The following is a 20,785-nucleotide window of genomic DNA, read 5'->3' as shown; positions in this document are numbered from 1 at the left end:
AGAAAGAGGTAGAAGGTTTAGTTCTTTTAGTACAGATTTTGAAAACATGTTGCGTCATCACCACAAGGGGCCTTTGAGCCTGGACTCTTTTTCACTTCAAGTTGGGCAAAGTGATCTGATCAACAAGGGCAGAGAAGGCCCTGCATACTCGCTCAGCTCCACAATACAGGTCCATATTTACGGAAGATTGCAGGTCTGAAAACAACAAAGAGGAAAGTCCTTCAGAGAAAGCACCTGTAGGTTCTCAAGCTGATCTTAATAAAGCTCTAGCACAGAGAAGAAATAAAATCCATCTCCCTGCAGGTCCTGATGGCAATGCCCTTTCTCTAATCTAGCTTGCAAATGAGATGGGTATCATTTACCGTGATCAATTACTAATTCAACCAAGTTGTGGGTTCTTAAAGAGCATTTTCCCATAACTTCAAGCATGAATCTGAGTAGCCAGAAAGCCCAGTCTAGAGCAGTGGTTTTCAGACTCTGGTGTATGTTAAAATCATCTGGACAGTGTTAAAATAGATTGCTAGGTCCCACCCTCAGAGTTCTGATTCAGTATACATGATGGTTAATTTTATGTGTCAATTTGATTAGACTGTGGTGTCCAGATATTTGATCAAACATTATTCTTGGTGTGTCTGTGAAGGTGTTTCTGGATAAGGCTAACATTTGAATTGGTAGACAGAGTAAAAGCAGATTGCCCTCCCTAATATGGATGGACCTTGTCCAATCAACTGAAGGCTTGAATAGAACAAAAAGTCTGAGTAAGAGAATTCCTTCTGCCTTACTGTATTCCAGGCGAGACATCAGTTTTCTTCTTCCTTTGGACTCAAAAGGAAATATCAGCTCTTTCTAAGGCTCGAGCCTGCCTGCTTTTGCATTGGAACTACACATTGGCTCTTCTGGGTCTCCAGCTTGCTGACTACTGATCTTTAGACTTGCTAGCCTCCATAATTGTGTGGGCCAATTCCTTAAAATGAATCTCATTCTATATCTATATATACATCCTGTTTGTTCGGTTGCTCTGGAGAACTCTGACTACCACAGTACATCAGGGATGGGGCCCAAGAAATTGTGCTTCTAATAAGTTCCCAGGTGATATGGATGCTGCTGGTCTAGAGAAGATGCTTTGAGACCTCTGCTCTATAGTTACTGATTAATGGTTTGAGTGGTCCTCTATGACCTATTGTAATAGGAATTGTGTTGTAGAAAGCGCTACAATTCGGCAGTTATTAACCAAAAGTTGGATACGCATAATTTTTAAGCTAAAAGTTCCATTTCTAAGAATTGATCCTACAAAGATATTTATACATGAGAACTAAGATATATGCTATAACAATACTCACCAAAACATTCTTATTATAATAAAAAATTGGGAGCAACTTAATTACACACCAATAAATAAATTATGGTATATTTATACCCTGGGATATTATGCAGCACTTAAAAAATGACACTGCCCAATGTCTAAGATATTTTGTCAAGTGGAAAAAGCAAAACAAGTATAACCTAACTTATGATGAGAAAGTAAAAACACATATATGCAAAGAAAAAAGTCTGAAGGAAAAACTCACTAAACTGCCAACATTTTTTACCTCTGAGAAACAGGTGGCAGGGAGTGAAGGATATGATGATGAATTCATTTTTGAAAAACATGCACTTAGGCATTTTAATTTTACAATGAGAATGCTGCATAATATTGTTTGTATAATTTAAAAAATAAGATCACAGGAAATAAAAACATGTAAGGGCTTAGTTTGTTATACACTTTAGTTACATGATTTATTATGGCTCCATCTGTGCTGTTTTCTGTTGAACATAAGAGGAGAGGGTTCATGTTTTTTTTTACTGTCTATTCTCTAACACTGCCCCAGAACTACAAGGACCCTGAATAAACAATATTTTATTGCCTGAATAAAAACTTTGTCCAGAGGCAAACTTATTTTAGGATATTCTATTCCTCAGCCCACAGTTATAAAAACTTTAAATACAATAAAGAAATAGAGAGGCAATAATTCATTTCATACATCGGTTCGTTTTTTCTTGTTTGGTTGTTTTATTTTTAAGCTCTAGTCCCTTGAAATGTTAAAACTAGCCAAAGATATGCACCTAACACCAAGCATGTTGCTTGGCATAAACTTGGAATTCCATACATATAGGGACTGAATTAATATACTATATAGTCAGAGGCCTAGTGAGATGTTAGATAGACAAACCTGTGAAATCAGCAGTCCAGAGGAAATCACAATGGGAGAATAATTCACTTGAATGTAGTTAACAATCTATCTGGTCTCTGAATGAATTTGGGACGTGAAAGAAGGCTATCAGAATGATGGGTATAGAGGTTTAAAAGTATTAGATTATCTACTCTAGGATTACTCTTCTGGCAATTGAAATACTGAGCCCATGTCTTCCTTACAATAATAATTAATGAAGCAAACCAATATGTATTGAATATCTACTCTGGACTAAGACCTTGAGCTCCAGATTGTACATGTTGACTGCCACTCTGATATTTCCATCTGGCTGTCTCCAAGCAATTCACACTTAATGTGTTCAAAACAGAATTCTTGATTTGCTGACCTCCCTCCATCTCAGCTTTCCCAGCTTTCCTTATAGCAATAAGTGTATGACAATCTACCAAGTCCAAGCCGCCACCACCTGCCCCTCTCCAAGCCACTTGCTACACAATGACAAAGTGTTTTAAAAACATAAATTTACCCCTTTCAAAATGAATGCCCAGCATCAAGCACAGCTCTTGGCACATAATTAAATCTTGATGACTATTTGTTGAATGAATGAGTGAATGAAGGATGAAGCAACTAGACATTTTTTTCTGCCTTCATGGAGCTTAATGCTGGAACTCTTGTGTATCTTTTCCCATCCAGAAAAATTACTTCTACTTTTATATATATATATGTGTGTGTGTGTGTGTGTGTATGTACATATATATATCAAAGAGAGAAATATTCACTAAGCGTTCAGTATATATTCTTAGGATTCCCAGGCAGCATTTGAGAAGTCTACCTTCTAAATATGTGAGATAAAGATCCAGTGTTGAACTTCTCTTACCTGTGGTTGCTAAAGCACTGCTCTTTATTTTCCTACAACCTGCTAAAGTCCAAACTTTATCTTCTGATTATTTAAAATAATAGTTTAGATGATGGTTGCAGGTGGGGAATAAAGGAACAGGAATAATTCTTCCACATCCCCACTCTCAACCATGCCCTCCTAATCCCATCATCTCTCCCTCACCTTCCCTTCTCATCCTTGAAACCTACTGTGGTAAACGGATGGCAAAGAGGGATGGAAGAGAAGCTGGGGAAAGAATTTCAGAGATGTAAGTAGGAAATTTCACTCAGAAAGGGAAAGAAAATAATTTAATGAGGAAGTAAGACTAGAGCATTAAGGGTTTTTTTTTGTCACCACAGAAGCAAGTAATATTAGATGCTCTTTCAAATCTAATTCCTTTACTGCAAATTTGAACAAAATGTTTGCTACTGATTTTCAGTCCAACATGTGGAATTTAAAGAGGTTTGGGGAACCCCTTCTACACACTTTCTCTTTTCCATTAAGCTCTCAGGGTCTCCTGAAATCCTATTATCCTAGATCTTGATATTGAAAGACTCTATTCAGTTAATGTCAACAACTGCCCCCAAACTGACCATCATGCTTGCCGTTTTCATCTTATTAAGTCTTATGTAATATAAAGTTCATCTTAATTTCCAAAATGTGTTGACTCCTTAGCAAAGCTCCAATTCAAAAAACTAGTCAGCTACTAGGATAATCACACACTGGGTGAATATGTTGACAGTCTGAGCAAATATTAGTATATTACAAACAATAGATCTTTCTAATTTTTCCAACAATTCTCAAATTAAAAAATAAAAAACAGGGGCAGTAAAATGATTAGAAACTTCCTGTTGTTATCTGATGCATCTGTAACAGAGATATAAATAAAACAAAAAATGACCAATACCTTAATTTAGTTTGTTTGCCCTTCCACATCTTCATATGTGTGGTTATCACATTTCTGTCTCTGATTACATTTGCTGTGGTTTTGATAAGCATGCATAAATTATGGGGTGTATTTTTATAATCCATATTGCCAGTGGCTAAGTAGAGTTTACAAACAGAATCATATTCAATACCTGATTGAATAAGGATACAAACTTAGTAAGAAATATTTGAGTGAAGAACGGCAGTGTTTAATAAATGTAGATATTAGCCATGAAGATTAACATAGATCCTATGCTTAAAAGCCTCAAAGAAATAAAACTGATATAAAAGAAATGACTATAAATTTAAATCTTGTCAATTAGTACTCACTGAATTATCACAAAGTATACAATGCAGTATAATAACAAAAAGGGAAAGATGTACTTCCTTGCTAATATCATAAGCACTTTTGTATAATAATGCATACTACCTACAGAAGCATCTCAATGGTCCTATTTAAATTGTAAATGGAAGCAGAGGTAAATTTTTTGAGAATATATTTTTTACATTATCTACAAGATTGGATAATGCTAACTGCATCTTTATACATTATTGCATTATCTGAATTTAAAAATAAACTTTGCCTTTTCATGATTTCCCTTTAAATGATATAATGATGGGTGTATATATAGATACAGATACATTTATATGTATAGTTACTTAAAATATGCATGGATCTTTTAGGTGTCAAACTGCATGCAGTGCTGGGATATTGTCTCCCAAATATGTGTAGTAGACCTAGTCTGTTAGGAATCTGAAATGTACAATATAGCCTACTACATTTGTGAGGGCTGACCCAATACAATATTTTAAAAATCAACAGCTTTCATAAACTCAATTGGAGAAACAAAAAAATAAATAAATAAAAATGAGATGAATATGTGAAATCCTAAAATAGTTTCTAAAATAAAAGTCAAAATTTTATGTGAAATTTTCCTATAAAGGTCAAGTGGATATTGACTTTGCTTTGAATACTCATCATGACCCCACTGATGTTTAGATGGAAATAAGTGGGTGGAATATTGTGTTGGCCTAAGAATCAGGCACAGGAAGTTCTCATCCAGTCTTTGTCTCAGGCAGCCTGAGCATGCTGCTGGTATCTTTGTGATCTTGTTTTCTCTAATACAGGATTATAATTCCAACTCTCTTCACAGTAGATATTTTTAGAATCACCAAGTAATTACTTCATTGACTTGGCTCTACCAAGTTCAATATATAACTGACATTATCATGTTCCCATTTTATAGCTCACCAACTATTATGGGCTGAATTGTGTCTCCCTCCCCAAATTCATATACTGAAGTCCCACTCCCAGTATCTCCAAATGTGACTGTATTTGGAGATAGAGTCTTTAAAGAGTTAATTAAATTAAATGGAGTTTACGTGGCTGGATCCTAAACCAATATGAGTAGTGTCTTTATAAGAAGAGGAAATTTGGATAGGGGCATGCACAGAGGGAAAATGGTATGAAAACACAAGGAGAAGACAGCCATCTACAGCCCAAGGAGAGAGGCCTCAGAAGACACCAACACTGCTGACACCTTGATCTCAGACTTCCAGCCTCCAGGAGCATGAGAAAAAAAATTTTTTTAATTGTTTAAACCACCCGATCTGTGATACTTCATTATGGCAGTCCTAGCAAACTAATACACCAACTCAGAAATATTTTGGGAAGGCCTTCTTTGATGCAGAAACGCATGAGAATGTTATCCTTGTTTTATCACCAGTCTCTATATGATCACCCCAACATAAAAGATCTTACACTTTCTTAAAAAGAAATGGATACAAATATAGATATATTCAGATGACAAAATACTCTATAAATAAGACACTGTCACTGTAAAACAGAATAGCTATAATAAAAAAGTATTAATTAAAAAAGCCTTTAGATTTAACAATGAGACATAGCTTATGAAGGTGATGATGATGATGGTATTACTAATAATACAGAGACCTTAATCAATTATCTAGAAAGAGAGCATCATTCTTACTCCCATTTTGAAATGGTAACATCAGGCTGCCCAGTTATATATGTTTTAGTACTAATGATAATAACAATTGCAATAACAAAAAAATAGGTATTTATTGAATTCTTGGTATGTGCCAGGTGCTATACTAAAACTTCATATGGTTTATCACTTTTAATTCTCACAATAACCCCATCAATTAGGCAACACTAGAAATCAAGTTCAGAGAGATTACCAATGTCCAAAAGACTCACAACTCTGTTACTCACTAGATGAATCGTAGCTGTAGGGCTAATACAGGGCTATAGAATCAAGTGTTTTAAAAGGCAGCCTGACTCCCTGGTCATCACTATCTCTAGTGATTGTGAAAAATCTTACCTGAAGGCATTTCTAGAGTGAAGGCATCCGTGAGTTTTGACAACAATTCTTGCAGTTCCTCTTCCTCCAGCTCATCCCTTCCCTCCTGGATGTTAACTGCCCCTTTCCTTTCCACAGGTGCCAGGGCAGGACGGTTCATTTCAGCAGGAGCAATTTGGGAGGTGTCCTGCAGCAGTCCTTCCTGGGAACTGGGTAGGGACCTAAAGATTTCTTTTGACGTCTTTTGTGCTTGGCTTCGTGCCCTGGTGCTTTGCGTTGACCTTGGCTGCAAAGTGGCCTCTGGTGATTCTAACTTTGGTGGAACATGTTCTGCATGTGCTGGACCTTGGTAACTTCCATCAATCACAGTGGACTTAGGAAGTGTTTCCTCTTCTGAACCATCCTCAGTGGCAACCTTGATCTGGGAAGACTCTCCTCCCCTCTGAAAACTTTCTTCACCATTTCCATGGTCACGCTTGGCAGCCATATTTTGCCAGGAAGATGAAGGATGAAGGGGTTGCAACACTGCCTGGGTAAAGAAAACTTTACTTATGTAGAAATGAACATTTATTTTACTTTTTCATTAGGCATTAAATTTTAATATTCCAATAGGACATTTTAATGCAAGATTTTCTCTTTTGTCTCTAAATACATTGCTATTAATTTTATTTTATGGTGTTAATTCAATGTCAACCTAAAGGTAGAACAGCTCAGATTCTAAAACATCACAGAGAATAATCACAAGGAATTTGGGAAAATGCTAGGTTCTGAAAGCTCAGGTTCTAAAAATATCATAAGGAATATCTGGAAATGTCAGGATATCTTGGATTGATAGATAAAAAGTATTCAATAAAACATTCATAATGATTCACTTAGGTAGGTATGTTGTGAGGGGTTTCATAATAAGCCATAGGAATAAAATCTGGGGGGTGTTCTCTCTACAAAGCACAGCCCTCAAAGTGTGGTCCACAGACTCCTGGAGGTCCCCGAGACCCTTTCAGGGGTCCATGAGGTCAAAATTATTTTCACAATAACACTTAAAGGTTATTTGCCTCTTCATTGTGTTGACATTTGCACTGATGGTGCAAAATCAAGAGTAAGTAAAGCTAGAGTTGTTGGTGCTTACCGCACATCAAGGCAGCATCACCAAGCAGTGCTAGTAGTGATGGTATTCTTACCATTGTGCACTTGCAGTTAAAAAAAAAGGCAGCTCCTCTTAAGAATATCCTTGATGCAGATGAATGGATAAAGAAGATGTGGTACATATACACAATGGAATATTACTCAGCCGTCAAAAAGAATAAAATAATGCCATTTGCAGCAACACGGATGGACCTAGGGATGATTGTGCTAAGTGAAGTCAGAGAAAGACAGATGGCATATGACATCATTTATATGTGGAATCTAAAAAAAAATGATACAAATGAACTTATTTATAAAACAGAAACAGACTCACAGACATAGAAAACAATCTTATGGTTACCAAAGGGGAAGGGAGGGGAGGGATAAATTAGGAGATACACACAACTGTAAATAAAATAGAGAAACAGTGAGGGCCTACTGTATAGCACAGGGAACTATATTCAATATCTTGTAATAACCTATATGGAAAAGAATCTGAAAAAGAATATATGTATTTATGTATAACTGAATCACTTTGCTGTACACCTGAAACTAACACAACATTGTAAATCAATTATACTTCAATAAAAAAGAAAAAAAGACTATTCTTGAAGGTGTAGCAAAAATTCTTATTTTTCTTAGTAACACGTCTTCTTAATATTATATGTGATGAAATGGGAAGTATGCATAAAACACTTCTTATGTTTACTGAAATATAAAAGTTGCCTCTTGTGCAAAAGAATTAGATGGGTATTTGGCAAACATTTTTTCAAAAATGAATGAAGTGAGACTGTGACAGTAAGGAAAACAATGATATGTGTTGCCAATTTTACAGTTGAGCTTTTAAGCAAAAATTAGAATTTTGGAAAACTTGCATTCGCTACCATAAGCTTGCTTGCTTTCCAATTCTTAAAGACTTTTCTGATGAGATTCATGGTAGTATTAATGAATATGATTTTTTAATGATTTTTTAAAATCTTGTATAATGAAATGGGTGAGCATTAGGAAGTTCAGCATAGCTTGGCTAACTTCCAAATGACCAATGTATGATGGTATAAAATCATGCCTGGATAAAAGATTCATTCAAAAAGCACAACAGGGGCTTCCCTGGTGGCGCAGTGATTGAGAGTCCGCCTGCCGATGCAGGGGACACGGGTTCGTGCCCCCGTCCGGGAGGATCCCACATGCCGCGGAGCGGCTGGGCCCGTGAGCCATGGCCGCTGAGCCTGCGCGTCCGGAGCCTGTGCTCCGCAACGGGAGAGGGCGCAACAGTGATAGGCCCGCGTACAGCAAAAAAACAAAAAGCACAACAAAATAGTGTATTTTAATGAAACAGGGTGTGAACGAGATATGGTTTCAGATTCAATATTGCAACCATCCTTTAAAAAACAATCATTTATCATGTTTTGGTGTAGTATCAAAAAAGAAGATCTCCAATTATCTGAAAAGACTATTAAAATACTCCTCTCTTTTCAACTGCAAATCTGTGTGAGGCCATATTTTTTCATATTCTTCAGCCAGAACATCTTGCAACAGATCAAATGCTGAAGCAGTTAGGAAAAATGCAGCTGTCTTTTCTGAAGCCAGCCATTAAAGAGATTTGTAAAAAATGTAAAACAATGCCAGTCTTCTAATTAAATATATATAATTACTATTTAAAAATTTTCCATATATAATGGGTTTATTATTTTCATTTTCAAATTAGTTAATAAATTTATTTTAAAACCACTTATCAGTTTTAATTTTGATTAGGGTAACCAGCAATAGATATAACCCACAGAAGCTCCTTGGGATCCTCAAAAAATTGTAAGTCTCTAAAAGGGATGCTGAGACGGGTTTCCTTGGTGGCGCAGTGGTAGAGAGTCTGCCTGCCGATGCAGGGGACACGGGTTCGTGCCCCGGTCTGGGAAGATCCCACATGCCGTGGAGCAGCTGGGCCCGTGAGCCATGGCCGCTGAGCCTGCGCGTCTGGAGCCTGTGCTCCGCAATGGGAGAGGCCACAACAGTGAGAGGCCCGCGTACCGCAAAAAAAAATAATAAATAAATAAAAGGGATGCTGAGACTAAAGGTTTAAGAATCAACGCTATAAAGAACCTCTTTGCCCCAGGTCTATTGTTTCTAAATGGTACCGATGCTGTTCTCCCCCAATGGCACTTCCTTCGCAAAAGTGGAAGGTATCGGCTGGCTGATGAAAAGGGGAGTTGGTCAGGGTATGGAGAGAAGAGGGAAAGGGAAGAGGCTGATCAGAGTGAGGTGCAAAGCCTCAGGCTGCAGCCGACCCTCAGCCAGAAGATTCTAGGTCAGACTACCAGTTGGCCCAGTTGGTCGGTGTCTCCCACATTCTATACCTGTAGATTCTGTCCCATTAGCTGTAGCTTTGTCCACAGACTGTCCTGGTTGGTTGTGAGTTCGTGAATCTTTGTTTCAAATCTGCGACTTTTTTCTTCCTGGCGGGCATATATGGCTTGCAACTTGTCTTTGTATTGGTTTAACTGTTTTTTAAGGAGCCTGCAAAGAGGACAGGTCTGAGTGGGTTGGAAGGGCAAGAGGTCAGCACAGCAAGACATGCAAGAGGCCTAGCGAGATGTACTCTGGGTCCTCTCTGGGAGAAGATGCCGGAGTAACCTGCACCTCGACTATTACCTAACAGTGATCAATCCTGCTTTAAACTGTTTGTTCACCATGTACAGCTGTCCTTCGTGTCTGTTATATACACAATTCCCCCAAGAATTTCATTGGTTTTAGAGGTGTTTTCAAAAACTCATCATGCATGTTATGGATTACTTTTGACAGCACACCTTCAGCAGCTCCTTAAATGTGAATATTGACTTTATTCATTATCCTTTTGTCCAGAAACACTCCATTTAGAATGATAGCATACATGTCATGGCTAAATACCTAACACCCAACCAAGACCACAGGGAGGGAACAATGATGCAATTTGTGAATGGTGGGTCTTGGCTTCTCTTCCTAAGTCTAGTTGTTCATTGGTTTCAGAATGAACCAAGTAGTCAGTGTAATTCTTTTAAAACATAAGGCAGGGGACTTCCCTGGAGGTCCAGTGGTTAAGACTTCACCTTCCAATGCAGGGGATACGGGTTCGATCCCTGGTCAGGGAGCTAAGATCCCACATGCCTCGCGGCCAAAACACCAAAACATAAAACAAGCAATATTGTAACAAATTCAATAAAGACTTTAAAAATGGTCCACAACCAAAAAAAAATCTTTAAAAATTTAAAGAAAAGAACAACAAAGAAAACCCATAAATCAGATCATGTTACTCCTCTGCTCAAAGCCCTCCAATGTTCCCCTCCTTATTCAGAATAAACCAAAGTCCCCACAGAGGCAGCCAAAGCTGAACAAGATGGCCAAGACCCTCCGCTTCCCTCCCTGACCTCATCTCTGCTTTCTGTTACTCACTGTCTGTCCTTCAGCCACACAGAGCTTCTGGCAACTCTTTGAACACACTGGGCATGTTCTCCCCTCAGAGTTGGCTCTTTTGGCCCCCAGTGCCTCCTTCCCCCAGGTTCTTGCTCAGCTCATCCCCTCATTTTTAAGTCTTTGGTCACCATCATACTCTCAGTGAGGCTCTCCCTCACTGCTCTACTTGAAACTGCAAACCAGAATTCCCAGACTCGCCTCCATCACCCCCCATCTCCTCCCCTGGTCCTTCCCATCTCCTTGTCTCCATGGATTTTTGCCATGTCTAATTGCTACAGAACATGATGCGATCTTAGATTTTGACTTAGTCTCGAGCCTTCAGACTTCTGCACAGCCACTTTATATGACATGCTACCTGTTTTACTTGTTATTTTACTTATATCTTACTTACTCTATTACTAATTGTTTATTGCCTCTTTATTCTGGCAATTTTTTTTCTGTTTTGCTTCTTGCCATATCCCTAGTCCCAGGCCTAAAATAGTTCCTGTTAGTGTATGTATACAGTGAAAATTGGCTTTCTAAAGTACAGTCTTATTCTTTGACCAGTGCTGTTGTCATATTTGTGGAAGTTGTAGAAATGGGCTCCCTGGTAGGAAATGCAACAACATTTCTCAGTGTTAGAGCCTTTGAAATTCTTAATTGCCACACATCTTGGAGAGGTCTTGGAATTTAGCTGGGGCTCCTATCCAAAGCAGGCATCTCTAAAAGATGGCCCTCAAACTTCCAGGCAGTCACACAGGTGAAAGAGGAGTCTGAATCTAAAATCCTTGATTGTAATTGGAGTTTCAAGTACTTCTTTATGATGGACTTTTCAGAAAGGATTCAGCCCAGGGATTTTATATAGCAGACAACAAAGAAACAGCTTGTTATGACCAGTAGTGACATCAGTTTATCTTTCTCCCATGCTGTCTATCACCCACATCCCCTTCCTCCTTTCTGGCCCATCCACCATGTTTGAACATCTAGAAGACATGCGTTCCCATCCTTCCACAATCCAGGTGAAAGTAGGGAAAGCCCTATCAGAAGTGCAGCTCTTTTCTACTCTGTTTTTTGTTTGTTTGTTTGTTTTAATGGAGAAATCCTCGGACAGTCTCCAGTGAACATGATTTACCCAATGCCAATATTTCCAGCAACTGGGAGCCCCATACTTTCAAGGTAAATATCCACTGTTAACAAAAAAGCTTAGATTATTTGAGAAATAATTCCTTTCAAATGATCTGAAATCTGTCTTTCCAAACTTTTATATCTTTATATGCAGTTCTGCTTCCTGGAGCTAAGGAGCTTGAATCTCCCATGTACCAGGTCTTCAAATACAACACAAAGGCAAGTTAATTCACCAAGCGAGTTAATCACGCACAGAGCAGTGGAACATTACTTTTCTTGATCAGCACCTAGCATAGAGTAATAAATAGATAACTAATAATTGAATGATACTCTTTCTTGTAATGTAGTCTGAGACTGCATTGCTTTTTAAATCATCAGTGACAAATTGTGGGCTGTTACTGAACTTACAGTTGACTATATATCTCAGGTCTTTCCACGCTATTTGTTGTGAACCTGGGCTTATAATTGTAGGATTTGCATTTAATCTTTTAAAATTTGGTCTTTATTAATTGTCCCACTATTCTAGACTGTGATATCATAGTGATTCAAGACTGTCATTTAGCTTATTATCTATGCCTTTTGGAATCATGTCACACACATGCTCTCTATTATTTTATCCAAATCATTGATAAAAATAATGGGGCAGACAGGAACAAGGATAAAGCCTTCACATAGATTTTACTCACTAATCAGGCTCACACTGGTATTCTTTGTGTTGATAAATACCTTACTAGGAGACCAATGGTGTATATAGTGGGTATGAATTATACAAAAGGGAATCATCTAGTTTAAAATAATTGTTTGAGGTAGTTATTTTAAGAATTAAGTTTTAAAGAATTAAATTTCAAAATTTCCTTTTTATTTCTAAATTTTAAGTTTCAAAATTGCCATTTTATTCCTATACTATTTCCCTTAATTTTATTTCTAATTTATTTTTCTTATACCATGAAAAAGATCAAAATTGTTTTTAACATTTAAATTATTATTAAATTACTTTAAAAGTGTTATTAAGCTTATTTTCATGAGTTATCACAGAATTTTAAAATGTTCATTATCTTTCATACCTTTGCATTATGAAGCACATCTCATCATATATATATATATATATATATACACATACATACACATATATATTAGATGCTCAATAAATTTATTGATGACCTATTTTTATTTTAATACATATTTATTAATATATATTTACTCATTAATTTATTGAGCATCTACTAGATACCAAGCATTGTGCCTGCAAACAAAGGTCTTCCCTGAGGGGGACCTTCTTATTGAGGAGCCAGGAATTTTGTCTTCTAAAGGAATGACAACATGATACAGGAACTCAAGGGATGATTAGTCCTGGGACTTCCCTGGTGGTCCAGCAGTTAAGACTCTGCACTCCCAATGCAGGGGGCCTGGGTTCCATCACTGGTCAGGGAACTAGATCCTGCATGTTGCAACTAAAAGATCCTGCATACCACAACTAATCATCCCGCTTGCTGCAACTAACAGCCGGCACAGCCAAATAAATAAATCATTTTTTAAAAGGAATAATTAGTGCTTTGAGACACAATAAGATGGTAGACAGTTTCCAGCCAGCCTAGTAAATCTTTGAGAAAGTTAGATACTGTTGGAGAAATGTACTGATTTATTTTAGAAGCCGTAAGACACACACAAGACACACACAATACTTCACTGAAAATGCTTAACCAAATTTCAATGAATAAAATCACTCAACCAAAACCCCAAACTTAATGTAATTATCTGGGTGGTTTTAGTTATACTTAACTACTCAAATAGAGTCAAAGCCCCCTTTTACCTTCATACTGGAATCATAGCATTTCTCTGTTTAAGGAATGTCTTCCAAATTAAAGAGAAAAAAAGAGCACTGTAAAAACTTTGTAGAATTTCTTCCTCTAAAAGCGAAGCAAAATGCTATTGATGTGTCTCTGCTGTTAGTATTTGTCCACACGTGGTTCCTACCTTCTGTCCCTATGGAGAGCATTAATGGATTCGTGTGTCCTCCACAGTTCATTCCTAATGCTGACTATGGTCTAGAGAAGCGAGAAATAGAGAAAATAAGTTTTGGGGTTGAATTTAACCCATATTCCTAAAAATTCATAATAACATGATAATGATATTTCAAAAAAAATTCTTTTTCAAAAAGTGACTGGTGTTCATATGCTCAAAGTGCAGTCACACCATCTTATTTTTACGAGACACTTTTCTTAAAGATACGTAAACATGAACAAGATTTTTAGGTTTTAAAAATAAGTCACAGTAGTCTTTTGCCCGAGGTAGGCTGCTGCTCAGAACGTCTCCTTCTCTAAAGGCATCTGCAAAAAGCAGTTGGGTTATTTTATTTCTCTTGGCTCAAGAAATCTTTCACTTCTACCTTCCACCTTCTACTGAGAGTTTCTTATCTTTCCATTGCTTGTGGACTGGGACTCATCACTACTCTTTGTGTTCACCAAGTCTCTTTGAGTTGATAATGATCAGCTCAGTTCTCATCTAGGGTTTTCTCACCAAACCTTATGTCTCAAATCACAGTCTGGTTCCTGAATTGCACCCCAAGAGCAAGTCCTGACCTGACCCAGCCTGGCCCAGGTTCCTGGGGCACCATGTACCAGCCCATGGCACCCACTCATCTGAATGGGAGGTTGGATTTCATTACTCTACATTTATAAGCAGCCGTGGCTATACTCTGTGGCCTTTTCTCTTCCCTACAAATGATCTGAAGAGGCACTGGCCATCTTGAGAACATTCTTCCATAGGAACAGCCTACAAGAGGAAGAGAGTAGGGAAGGGAGAAAAAGTGAGCTATAGACTTGAAGTCACATTCTCTGGTTGTTACATGCTCTTTGTGGCCCTTCTGAGGGACCGGTGCCTGTCTGCCTCTTCATTCAAATATTCAGTTTCTACATGCCTAGCGTAGATCACTTTGAATCAGTGAGCTTTACATCATTGATATCAATATTATCATATGGTACATATCGTTATGCAACTGAGAAGCATTTCAGGTTAGCACATATGGACCTATCATGGTATATCCAGAGAATAGATACCATGGTTTATTTAGTCATTTGCAATGGAAGGACACTAGGCTGTTTTCAACTTTTCAGAATTATAAGCAATGTTGCAATGAACAAAGTGGTACATGCCTCCTTGTGCATACATGGGCAAGGTTCCCAGGTTTTAAGTTTAATAGATACTAATAATTTGCCCTCTTTGGGCACACACACGTATGAATATTTGAATATTTGGATGCATAGTATAAGGTCTGCAAAGATATACCCCAAAGAGATTACCTCTGGAAAACTCGGGACCAGATGTGGGGTGGGAATTATGGCTGAAAAGGACTTTACCCTTATCTGTAATATTTTAACTTTAAGGCAAACAGATTCAAGTCTTATTTGTATAATTTAAAATGTCTTTCTTTTTAATCAAAGAAAGAAATGTATTACATACAAAAGATAGGCTGTAGCAACTTTAAAAATGAGAAAGAGGTGACAGGGAGTAAAAAGAAAGTGAAATAAAGGAGGGAAAGCAAAACCTCTTTTAAACTTCTTGCCTCAGAATAAAGCAATGTTAAAGTGAAACAAACTGTCGCATTGTGAAAATGGCTTTTTTTCTTCTTTTATTCAAAGCAGGAAATGGAGCAGCTCTTCATTTGTCCCCGCACATGTAACTCCTGCTCTCTGCCCAGCACTCCAGCCAGAGGCATTCTTGGATGTGCAGTGAGGGGTGTCTGAGTGGTGCAGCTGCATGAGCTGCTGATGAAAACGCACACAGACCTGAGAAACCTCACCCAGAGGCAGCGCACAGGCTTCTCATTCCTGGGTGGTCACAAGACTTACTCTCCTCTTCACACTTCTACCAGGAACAACTGCAATATGAGAACTCTAATTTCTCTTTGATGATTGAAAAACATCACAGATGATCATATTTTGAAGACCTCCCTTAGGATCTGACTGTACTGATTACAATGATGAAGGGACACCTACAAGTGGAGTTGCACATGGGAGGGAAAGTCAACAACTGGTTGAAAACATGATAAAGGAGTTGCAGACTGTACGCTTAAAAAAAAAAAAAAAGAAGCATTTCTAATTCCTTTGATGAAAAAAATTTCACTGGGATTTTTTTTTAAGTTTCTTCCCTCTTATGTTTCTTTCACTTTCCTCTCTCATCTCTTCCCTTTGAAAATTCCTGAACATTTTCTTTATGTACGGATGAACTAATTTTCCCTTTTCCCCTACTTTTTAATTACATTGAATCTTAGACACTGAATAGTCAAGTTAAGGTATTGTGGGCAGAAGAAAGCCTTGTCTGTAAGTAAGCTACATTTAGAAGTTTCGGGCAGGGACTTAATATCTATGGACACTGGAGTAATTTAAAAATATCAAAGTTGAATACAGCTTCCCTTTAGGATGCAGACTTGGGAAGAGTCCCCTCAAAGCTAAACTTTATCCAGTAATTGTGCCTTAATTGTTCTTTTCCCCTTCGGACTCACCTGACGATGTGTGCTACTGCCGTTGGTTTGTTGAGCCAGAGATACTCTTTGAGGTATTTGTTTGAAGGCCTCTGTGGCTGCTGTTTCTACTGGCCTAATTGGACTTACATACTTTGGTGCTTCAGATCTATTGTACTGAATGGAGAGCCTGTTATAAAAGTAGAATTTTATGAGAGGTTGTAATAATTTTTAATGATCAGGTATGACATTGAGGAGAGTCTTTTTAGAAAATGTCAAATCAGCTGTTCAATTTAATATCCAAAAATAGCAATAAAGTAGTTCAACTTTTTCCTCTGTGCTCTTTGCCAACTACTTAGTTGATATAGAGCTAAATAGCCAATAATAGGAACAAAAATTCCATTTGCCTCCTTCTTGATAATCTAGAAATAAGAATGCAGAGAAGTTCAGCGATGACTACAGAAAATCCCCCAGGTCATCTTGTCCAGGTCACATACTAGGGGTTCTAAGTGCAGATGTGTGTTTATTATGTCATATCTAAAAGAGCGTAGAATAGAGTAGACTAGTTTAAGGTCAGGCATATTCCATTTTATACAATTCCATTTAATTTCGTTCCCTTATTCAAAAACTATTTGAAGCATCTTACCATCTTGAGTTATTGCAGATAAAAAGACTTCTTTTAAAAGAAGCAGAGAACTCCCTGCTCACAGAGACTTTACATGTAATGAACAGACAAATACACAATCATTTCTGACATAGGTCGATTATTTCTACAGGATGCAATGAGAGTATAAGGGAAGAAGCGATTACTCTGGTACACTTTAATTATGTGTTTAAGGAGTGGGCACTTTGGGGTAGAAAAAAGTGTAAACCATGACTTCTTCGTCACACAGCTTCTGAGTAACACACTCTATTCTTACCCCGTCTCAAATCATTTTAACACCTTGGGGTTGTTCAACACCATTTTCTGCATTCATACAGATGCTTACAAACAGCAAAATACATATTGAATTTGTTTTTGAAACAAAAATGGCATCATTCCATACACATGATTCTGCCACTTGCCTTTTTCTCTTAATGTATGATGATGAATGCCCTCTAGTATAGTAGATAGGTGCTAAAATCTGTCCTTAAGTAGATTCACTATGTTCTCTTGTATGTTGTATCATATATAATCGACCATTTTTTCTACCAGTGGATCCTCAGTTTGTTTGTTTAGTGACCCACCCTCCAATGCTACAATGTTTATCTTATTTTCTGTGTAGTAGTGCTCTTATTCCTATAGGACAGAGTTCCAAAAATGGATCAAGGGCCAAATCAATTTAAATTTGCTACCAACACTCCCTCTAAGTCTTGCTCTCTCTTACCTGGCTCTTCTTTCTTTCCTTTACTTTAGTACTTTTGGCTCCTAATATATTATTATAATTCATGTATATGCCTATTTTTAATTGTCTAGTTTCCCCAGTAGAATGAAAACTCCATGAGATCTTCATCTCTTCTGTTCCCTGATATATCCCAAGTGCCTAGAAGAGCGTTCACTAAAGATTTATTGAATGAATTATTTTTCAGATTATTTTCTGAAAAGTCTATAGCCATTTGTACTTCAACCAAATGTCAAGAGCACCTAATTTCTTCCATGTCCACCAGCACTGGACGTTATTCATTTACTTTTTACCATTCTGATAAAGAAAGTGATAATATCTCATTGTTCCTTTAATTGGCATTTGTCTAACCGCTAGTTAAGATGAGCATATTTTTGTGTGTTTAATGGCCATTTGGAATTCCTCTTCTGTGATTGCCTATTTATATATTTGGAGTATTTCCCTCCTCACCCTCGCTCCCCTCTTCCTCATTTTCTTCTTCCTTATTTCTGTTTCCCTCTCCTCTTCCCTCTCCCCCCTCCTCTTCCTTCTTTTCCTCTTCTTCTTCTCCTTCTCCTTCTTCTTCTTTTTCAGTTTTTCCTATCAATTTGTAGGGACCTTTCCATAGCATAGTTTATCCTCTTAGTGAAAATATTTTTCCAAGTCTGAGACTTATTTTTGATTTTGTTTATAATGTCATTTACCATGAGAAAATGTCTACATTCACATGTCATCATATATATGTGTGTATCTATTACTTCATGATTCCTTATTTTGTTGTCTTGCTTAGAAAGGTCTCCTCCAACCCCAGGTTTCCTAAATTTTTAAAATATTTTTATTTTAAACTATTTTTACATTTAAAGTTCAGTCAATTTGGAATTTATTTTCGTTTATGGGGCAAAACAATGGATACCTGATGGATAGACAGTTATGCATCTTTTTCCACTAAACTGAAATACCACCTTCCTCATATGTTAGGCTCTCATTTATGCTTGGATCATTAATCAAATTTCGTATTCTTGTCCTCAGATCAATATACCCATTTCTGATTTATACTATATTATTTGGTCATGGTGGCTCTAGAGTAAGTTTTAACGTCTGTTGAAAAACAACCCTTCTCACTATTTTTTTTAACATCTTTATTGGAGTATAATTGCTTTACAATAGTGTGTTAGTTTCTGCTGTATAACAAAAGGAATCAGCTATATGTATACATATATCCCCATATCCCCTCCCTCCCACCTTCCCTATCCCACCCCTCTAGGTGGTCACAAAGCACCAAGCTGATCTCCCTGTGCTATGTGGCTGCTTCCCACTAGCTATCTATTTTACATTTGGTAGTGTATATATGTCCATGCCACTCTCACTTCGTCCCAGCTTACCCTTCCCCCTCCCCATGTTCTCAAGTCCATTCTCTATGTCTGCATCTTTACTCCTGTCCTGCCCCTCTCACTATTTTTTATTTCCACAATTTTAAATATTCTTGTACCTTTATTCTTTCAACATGTCTTCAAAATTATTTTATCTTATTTAAAAAACATCATGATTCTATTTGGAAATGCATTTAATTTAAATGCACTTCATTCTTATTATCCATGGTAGTTATGCTCTTTGAAGTCACGTAAACAATGAACTAGTGGAAACTGAACGATGGCTCCTGGGAAAAAACACAGGGTTAGGATCTTGGAAGTCTCTGGTCAGAAGATTTTCATCAACCTATCAATATATAACCTTGTTTTTCATGTGTTTCTTTTCTTTTTTTTATTAGTTATCTATTTTATACATATTAGTGTATATATGTCAATCTCAATCTCCCAATTCATCCCACCCCCACCCCCATGTGTTTCTATTTAAAGATATATGTATACTGTTTAATGTTTACTGTTGATTCATTAACATTGAACCCATGTAACTCGTGTCTGAACGAAGTTTATTTCATACACGTATTTTTTTGTTAAGACATATCATAGCCTTCTCGCGCCTAGGAACACTAGCCAGCACTTCAGCACCATGTTTGGAGGCTATTTGCAACAGTGAAATCACCAACAAAAAGCACAAAAATGTGAAAAACATGGCACAAGATAGACTGTGTAAAGGACATGTGTTTATACTATAAGGGCAGAAACCAGAAGGCAGGGTATCACTCAGTTCTACCTCAGCTGTGCATCAGGCAACTCACATTTTTTTGCCACTCTGTGCATGTCTGCAAATGACCAAAGAAGCATCGCGAGTACTGATTTTAAGGTTCATTTTTTTTTTTTTTTTTTTTTTTTTTTGCGGTACGGGGACCTCTCACTGTTGTGGCCTCTCCCGTTCCGGAGCACAGGCTCCAGACACACAGGCTCAGCAGCCATGGCTCACGGGCCCAGCCGCTCTGCTGCATGTGGGATCTTCCAGGACCGGGGCATGAACCCGTGTCCCCTGCATCGACAGGCGGACTCTCAACCACTGCGCCACCAGGGAAGCCCTTAAGGTTAACTTTTGAATCGCGTACATTGTTATGTTAGTGTCTTCTCTTTTAGGAATTTGGTATGTTTCTCCCTTTTGCTCAGGTCTTGTTTTCTGTATATTCAATCGAATATTACGGCTTTCCTTATATGGGTTTTGTATCTTTTTTGTTAAGTTTTTTCTAGTTTCTTTTAAAAATAATTTTACAAGTATTGTAAATGAGATTTTTATAAAATTTCTGGCCAGCTATTGCTGATATAGTGAAGAGCTATTTGTGCATGCATATTTTATTTTCCACCACTCAAAACCAATTAATTCTACTAGTTTTTGCTAGAGTTACTCGTGGTTTCTTGGGGATTCACAATCATATTAGCTGTAAATGGAAGTAATTTTGTGTTCTTTTTCACAGTTTTTATATTCTTTTTTAGTATATTTGTAAGAATGTCCCAAAATATATAATAATAGTGGTGATATTTGTTACCTGGATTTCAGTTATGTTTTTGTAAGTGAAAATATTATCAGTGTAAACTATT

The 20,785-nt window shown here is 37.3% G+C and overlaps 1 protein-coding gene across 1 annotated transcript in view; it reads right to left on the bottom strand.

The window, feature by feature from the left end:
- Window positions 1–91: 91 nt before the first annotated feature.
- Window positions 92–20,785, bottom strand: part of DYTN (dystrotelin) — a gene marked incomplete at both ends in the record, with an annotated part of 49,962 nt that continues 29,268 nt past the window's right edge. The window contains 3 exons of the mRNA XM_079710677.1: window positions 92–195; window positions 6,339–6,846; window positions 9,788–9,947. Coding sequence (XP_079566803.1) covers window positions 92–195; window positions 6,339–6,846; window positions 9,788–9,947 — 772 coding nt within the window. The remainder of the gene's footprint in view (window positions 196–6,338; window positions 6,847–9,787; window positions 9,948–20,785) is intronic.

This window comes from Hyperoodon ampullatus (assembly GCF_949752795.1).
Source record: "Hyperoodon ampullatus genome assembly, chromosome: 8".
NCBI lineage: Eukaryota > Metazoa > Chordata > Mammalia > Artiodactyla > Ziphiidae > Hyperoodon > Hyperoodon ampullatus.
This window is presented reverse-complemented; position numbering and strand designations above follow the sequence as displayed.